The following is a 7,500-nucleotide window of genomic DNA, read 5'->3' on the forward strand; positions in this document are numbered from 1 at the left end:
CACGTACTAAATTATTTGAGTTGGTGCATATGTGTGTATAAGAACCCCCAAATACTCTTATACACATACTATGTATATATAAGCACTAGAACATAAATGCTGGACTTACAGTAGGCCACAGCCAAGAAGCACAGGTAATTCCATCTCCCCGTCCCCAGTCGAGCCAGGAGCTCGTCGAACTTACTGCTGGGCATCTCTCTTCGCCTCCATTCGCCTTCTGTTAATAATAATAATAATAATAATAATAATAATAATAATAATAATAATAATAATAATAATAATAATAATAATAATAATAATATAGACTACTCCGTTTTAGACGTCAATGAGAGAATTATCAAGAGAAAAACAAGCAATTGTTTTGTTCAAATTCCAGCAATAACGTTTGAGACCTGTTGTCTTATAAAATTCTGATTACATGTGAATCCAATTATCGTGCAAAAACCGTGTATTCCTTGTAGAAAGTATACATATACAGACATACCCATGCATATTGATGGATACATAAACTTGTGGGTATGTTATTCTTAGCCACAAGTTATTGAACCTGAAATGCAATGTATAAAGTATCTTCTCGATTGGCGTGTAATGTACTTTTGGTCTCGGGACATAAGAGAACCTTTGCGAGAAGTACTATCACAGCTCTTCCAGAATATATGTGTGTGTGTGTGTGTGTGTGTGTGTGTGTGTGTGTGTGTGTGTGAATATGAACCTCTCACATTCGATGCAATTACCTCCCACCACATGCTTATCTTACCCAAGGTAACTACATCCTTGAGAATGCAATGAGACTGAACAATAATAAGAAAGAACACGAACGCACAACAAACAACGCTGCTTCCGCTTACAGAAGAATCCTGTTTCCACTGGAGTTGCCAAAATTTTAAGTGCAAATATTTGTATTATGAAACTTATCCGTCTGCCTAACTCCAGATCTTATAATTTTATGATTTTTTGGGTCAAAAGGATGGCGGTTTAGCTCATTAACCCAATACCACACATTCTAAAACACAAGGTCTTGCTAAAATATGTGCGTGGGTAAAACTGGGATGCGTTGGCCGAAAAGCAAACAGAGATTGAGAGAGAAAACTCATCGCCTGAGTAACTGCACCTGCAGCAGACTCACAGGAAAGGGGAAATGCCTTTTCCATCACGGCGGCGACAGCGAATATCATCAATTCTCCGAATTAATTCACCTATACGACAAACCCTCTCTCGTAGCCTGCCGCATTCCCTCTGTTTCCGTTACAAAAACGCACGACGCTCAAACTACATAATTCTCCGGTAAGAGGGGGAAGGAACCGAAAGACGTCCTTACTGCAAAAGAAACGCAACCATTTCTCTTAATTAAATAGAGGACAAAGAACAAAGAACAAAGAAGGGAGGAGGACGAACTCTCACGCAAAATATTTATTCCGGGACAGGTCTCTCTTGCTTTATTCGGGTTAATTTAGTATTCGAGCCAATTACCGACTGGCGAATCCTCCGTCCGCAGTTAGTTCCTGTACTGCGCTAGATGTCTGTCCTGCTTTTCAGCTCTCTGGGAACTATGAAGAATGAATTTTACAAATGACTGACATGGCGTAAGTAACAAATGTTGAGTAGCTGTTCCATGCTACCCAGTAAACTGGTTGCTATCCCATTCATTATAGGTATGTGTGTATATGTATTATGAATGTATGTATGTATGCATGCCTGTAAGTGGGTCCTTGCTTATCGCATTCAATGTACTCGTGCTTTGTGAACTAGTGATAAACTTACAGTGGAAAATAGTCGGGTTCCCATGACTCCAAATATCTAACTAATAATGATAATAATAATAGTCATTATTATTCTTATCATCATTTTACAGTAATTTGCATTTTCCCGAGTATACAACCATAGCTATCATAAAAGGGGTAATCCAGTGCATCTCCCACTTCGGCTGTGTTCTGACTAAAATAAAAGCCTATTAGGCATTGGCCTGGCCTGTACTGTCATTCAGTACAGAGGGTGGAATTGGAATGACAAGGGGTGGTAAGTAAGTCCTTTATGAAAGCCGCGGTTTTTATAAATAGGAAAAATACGAATTACATTAAAAGCTTGATATCTATTCCTAAGGGGATACGAATCTAAGGAGGAAGGACAATCTACATGCAACTAAGTTAGGTGAGAGTGCCTTGGATCATCTGGGATTCCTTAGAACATACTACCCACTTCCAGACCAGAGACTATCGTGGGCTGCTCTGACTCCCTCATGAGTGAAGATTTGAGTCACTTGATATGTGGCCCTTCTCTTAAACCATATGAGGATGGGGGTTAACCCTCCATTCCTCAGGTTCCCTCAGTGAGGATTTGTCAGCTTCCTTTGCTCTATCCTCACCCGCCCCTTAAGGGCGTAAATTGTATCTCTTCTTAGGCGGAGGCCCTCTTGTGGGGCACTATGGCCCTTATACCATATGCTGGGCCATGACCACGGTGCCAAGGGTGAATGTGTTCAGGGACTTGTGTACCAAATCCCAGAGGTAGAGAGCTGTAAAGGTAGGCTGACTCTTCCACACTCCTGCCTTCATCACCTGGAGCACTGAATTGCTCTTCCAGTAAGTGACTGTAAGTCATCCCCCAGAGGGTGTGGGCCTTCACCTTTCTCTGGGGGGCTTCATCTTACCAGTTGGAGGAATATTCCCTGGTGATGACTTCCCTTAACCAAAAAGAGATGGTGTTTTTTAACACCACCTTGTTCTTCCCGTCCATACTCACAAACCACTTATTGCATGCTGGTCAGTATGGCGCTTTTCATTTCAGGTAATACTTGACAGCTCTGATTGGAAACAAAAGCATCTCCTCCCTGTTCCTTCTGATGAAATCCCTCCAGGAAAAGACAGAGAATCTCTCAAACCTCAGGTCCAGGACTGCTAGGTTCTGTGTCTTTGCCATGAACTCTGGCATGAACTTGAAGAATAAGGAAGTCCACCCCTCCTGGTGCAAGAGCCTGTAGGACAGGCTGTGTAGCTAGCTCCCCCACTCTCTTGGTAAATGTTAATACCAGAAGGAAGACCATCTTCAATGTTAGATCAATGTCTTCCTCCATCTTCATGAGTTTGTAGGGGTCCCTCAAACTTGCCAGGACCCATGTGACACCCCACTCAGGGGCCTTGATTACTTCCTTAAGGGGACATGACTGTTTGAATCCCTAATGAAGGTCAACGGCTCCTGGCAGTGGACAAATATATTCCTCTCATTTGAGCATTCGTGCATGGGCTGCTCTGTATCCCTTCACCACCATTACTAAGAGGTCCTCTTGCTGGAGGTACAGTAAGAAGTGGGCCAACCTGTGTATAGACTCTTTGAGCAGAGAATAACCCTCTTGATGGCACTAATCACAGACATTGGTTGGAGAGTGTTAGAGATTAATTTTGCAGCATCTCTCCAATAGCCCTTCTTTCTCAAGAGCTGCTGGATAGCCTCCAACCGTAAAGGTGGTGGGTTATCAATTATCGGTGGTACCTCCTGTTGGGCTCTTGAACCAGAAGGGTCAGGAACTGAGGAAGTTCCCTTGGAACATCAATCATCAGTACCACCAGTCTGCATAAACTCCATCGGGGGCCAGGCAGGAATCACCGATGTCATCATCAGGCCCTGGGCTGTGAAAAGTCAAGTCAGAACCTTTCTTAACTGCCTGAAGGGGGAAAAGCACACACATCCATATTGTCCAATGGATGGCGAGTGGTAGAATGGGAGTTCAATGTTTCAAGCCATGGCAAACAGGTCAATTGTTTGGCCAACACCAGTAGGAGGATGTTTGCCACCTCCTGGTGACAGGTCTACAACTGGCCTCCATCCCCCTGAGGATTTTTCCACAAGGAAGAGATGGCTGTAAAACCTTGAAAACTGTGCCTCCACCACTTCAAAAGGCCCTCTTCTGAAGCGTGGCTTCATTTCTGCTTGGAGGGGCCCCTCCCCTTGATCAATTTGGTCTTGCTCACTGAGAGTGGGATCGGGTGGTTTCTCTTTCCCCAAACAATTATTTTCAGGTTTTCCTTCCGTGGTAGCTATCACGAGAACAGAGGGGATCTACATACGAGTGAGGTGAACAACAAGCATCAAAAACTCACACAAACCTCACTAAAACCTCTCAAGAATAGACACTAGGGTACTAGTGGTAAAAGCCCAATCGGTAAAGGCTTCACAACAGCACAGAAATCAGCTTCTCACAAAAGGAGGAAAAATACAAAATCACATCAGCACAAGGCATTCCACTCACGCAAAAATACCAAATTTAAAAGTAATATGTATTTTTCCTATGTATTTGAACTGTAGCTTTCAGTGGTTACTGACGAAAAGACAAAAGCTTATCAGTCAGGCCCAGATATCCCTTGACCGTGTCGGCGTACGTTGGCCACTTTGGGAACCCGCTCGCTTGCAGAAGTCTCAGTACCAAGTCAGGTAAGATTTAGACCACTAGGAGTGGCATTAGGATGCTAATACTATATGAAAGTTACAGTCAGCATACCTCAGAAAAATATAAATATATGGGTCCTGGCAAGTTTGAGGGACCCCTACAAACTCATGAAGATGGAGGAAGACATTGATCTAACATTGAAGATGTGGATAGAACCTTGGTTCAAGTTTTATCCTTCCCCCAGATAAATATACACGGTGAACAAAGATGATACATAGTACACACAACTAAACCCCATAAAAATTATTTTAAAAACATGTACACACTAGGCTATTTAGTAAACCCAGCACTGAAAAGTGGAAGGCCTTGCAAAAAACACGAGTTGAAAACACACGAAAAGAAGTTTTCACAATATATAGTATATCCTAATACCCAAAAACGTCAGTTAGCAAGTACAGCTGAAAACACAATGACCCAGGTAGGATAGCACAGGTCAAGGGATACCCGACTACCCGATAGGCTTTTGTTTTATAACCAGCCGAAGCTCTGATTATAAGTAAAGTTACAAAGTGACATCTAAATTAGGTCTGACTGAAATTTAAAGACAAATGTTGCCAATGCATTAATGAAACATAAAATATGTGCAATTAAAACAAATCACAAAAATGAATGTCACAAAATAGCTTTACATAAAACACGTAGATAGCATGCAATACATTATGATACTACCATTACATTTATTTCATGGTACTTCAACGCCAATATAAAGAAGTTTCAATATTACGAAGCAAATATGCTCTCTCTCTCTCTCAAAATGCAAATCCATTCAGTAAGTTAAACTGTGACATGAACTAGGCAGAAACTTACAGTAATATAAGTTCTCTAACAACAATTGAAGAGGGCCTATGTCTTCGTGTTTGCTAGCAAAAAAACAGACATAGAGGGACACGCACCAGTGTCTTATTGCGGAAGTATTTTAGTGGCGATGAGCTTTAGGTTAATTTATGGCTAAATTATCAAAATTATTTATTTCCATATATTCATGTGTTTGCATGTGTGTGTGTGTGTGTGAGAGAGAGAGAGAGAGAGAGAGAGAGAGAGAGAGAGAGAGAGAGAGAGAATGGAACTTTTACTACTACTGTTCCCATCCTTTTTCTTTGTGCATCCTCCAATTTCATTCAGTCTCCATCCAATCTATTCGGTTTCAGTCAGTCGTATTCTTATCTTCTCCGTTTTTTACTCCTGTAACAATAAATCAAGTAACCTAGTTTCAATATGTATTGCTAGTATGCCACTAACAGCCACGATTATGGTGACGCAACCTCAAAAAAAAAGAAAAAAAAAAAAGTTGTGACGGATAACTACACTCGAGCTGAAGGAAGCAAATACATGTGCCAAGAGACATTGGTGTAGACACCAGAGAGAGAGAGAGAGAGAGAGAGAGAGAGAGAGAGAGAGAGAGACGCCACTGCAACAGAGAGATGGGGAATTCTAGAAAAAGAAGGCTGCTCTAGGACCAGATAGAGGTATTTCTAGTTGTACAACTCAGCCTTCGTGGCGTATAGCTAGTTTCAAACACCTCTGGTTTCAAATATCGCAAAGCAAACTTTATGTTTTTGTGTTTTTTGTGGTCTATTCGTCCGAAAGAGGCTCGCATTATATTCTAGAACAATGACTCGATATAAACAAAGAACACCCGGGGAACTTTATAAGAAGCAGGAACGTGACATGGATCGCGGATATCATCTTACTGTCTCAGAACCACATAAATCCAACTGTTAACACTTCCCAAATTAGAAAAAAATAAATACATCGTAATTTTCATAATCTGGCAGCGGGCATGTCCCAGTGATAACAATCCGCGAACAAACAGAAGCTTAAACGGCGGTCTTTGGATGCCAGACGGGGGTGTGCCCGGCGTTCCCTTGGCATCAACGCAAGAGAAGCAATGAAGAATCGAGTACGCTGCCTAACACACACAAAGAGTCACAAACACACACACACACACACACAGCCCTCACCCCGACCCCCTTCCTTCTCTCTCTATCTCTCTCTCTCTCTCTTTATCTTTCTCTCTCCTCTCTCTCTAATAAGACAATAATAAGCGCAATAGTTAAGGAATACATTTCCTGCCATACGTAAAATATAAATTGTAGTTACCCTACCAGGAACTATCGGCCAGCCTCTTGCAGGATACCTGGAACCCCAACCTAGGCAACACGTTTCATTCAGCAGTACCGAGCTTAATCGGGACCGATATCCCACATTTCAACTTCTCGCGCGTGCTACGGCTGCTATTTAATATCTTAACTGCCTACACGTGGATCATTATACAACTTTATACGTCTGCAGCTTAAAAGTTCTTCGTCTTTGTGCAATCGCATGAGACTAAAATATATCCCTCTCGTGTTCCCGCGTTGGGTTCGTTCCTCAGATAAACCTTCGGATCTTCAGGGGGATAACTAAGAATATCAAGGCTTCTTCTCGGTAGTATATCAGTACACAATGAACCTTAGATCCGCATTCACTCCAGCTAAAAATATTTCTGCTCGAGTTTTATTATTACCAGGCATTGGCACACGCCTGCTTATGGTAAAAAGCATTTATATTCTACTCATTAATTATAGCAGTGCTTGTGATATGAACTTCCAAGTCTCTTGATTACCACACTATTCTGTCTGCGATTGTTTTGCAAGAAATTTCATTAATACAGGCACTGTTTCTTAGCGATTCCAGAATAAACTTAGTATCATTTTATAGCAGTGTGTACTACTGGAGAGAGAGAGAGAGAGAGAGAGAGAGGAGAGAGAGAGAGAGAGAGAGAGAGAGAGAGAATTTTAATTCACTGTTTTTTTTATCATGTCTAAACAGTTAGTTGTGACTTGATGCACGAATACGCAGTAGCAAAGAATTCAGACGAGAGGCAGGAAACTGATTAATCAAGAGAGCGAGCGTGCACGTACGCGCTCAAAAATACAAAACTCACCTTAGATTACTAGATTGACATAAATCTATAAAAAATACTGTTGAGAAACTCGTCATACCTGTCCTTCAAAGTCTAATTCGCTCTACCTCGGAATTAATACATTTTCATATGTTAACCGAAGGGGACAATTTTG

General features: G+C 41.6%; 1 protein-coding gene across 4 annotated transcripts in view; it reads right to left on the reverse strand.

The window, feature by feature from the left end:
* LOC135200260 (organic cation transporter protein-like) overlaps nucleotides 1-7,500 on the reverse strand; it is a 70,654-nt gene that overhangs the window by 28,680 nt on the left and 34,474 nt on the right. For all 4 annotated transcript variants that reach the window (XR_010311234.1, XM_064228737.1, XM_064228736.1 and 1 more), the window contains exon 2: nucleotides 110-217. Coding sequence is in view for 3 of the 4 variants with exons in the window: in XM_064228737.1 (XP_064084807.1) it covers nucleotides 110-194 (85 nt within the window). In the remaining variant the exon portion in view is untranslated. The remainder of the gene's footprint in view (nucleotides 1-109; nucleotides 218-7,500) is intronic.

The sequence above is a fragment of the Macrobrachium nipponense genome, chromosome 26, assembly GCF_015104395.2.
Source record: "Macrobrachium nipponense isolate FS-2020 chromosome 26, ASM1510439v2, whole genome shotgun sequence".
In the NCBI taxonomy this organism is placed as follows: domain Eukaryota; kingdom Metazoa; phylum Arthropoda; class Malacostraca; order Decapoda; family Palaemonidae; genus Macrobrachium; species Macrobrachium nipponense.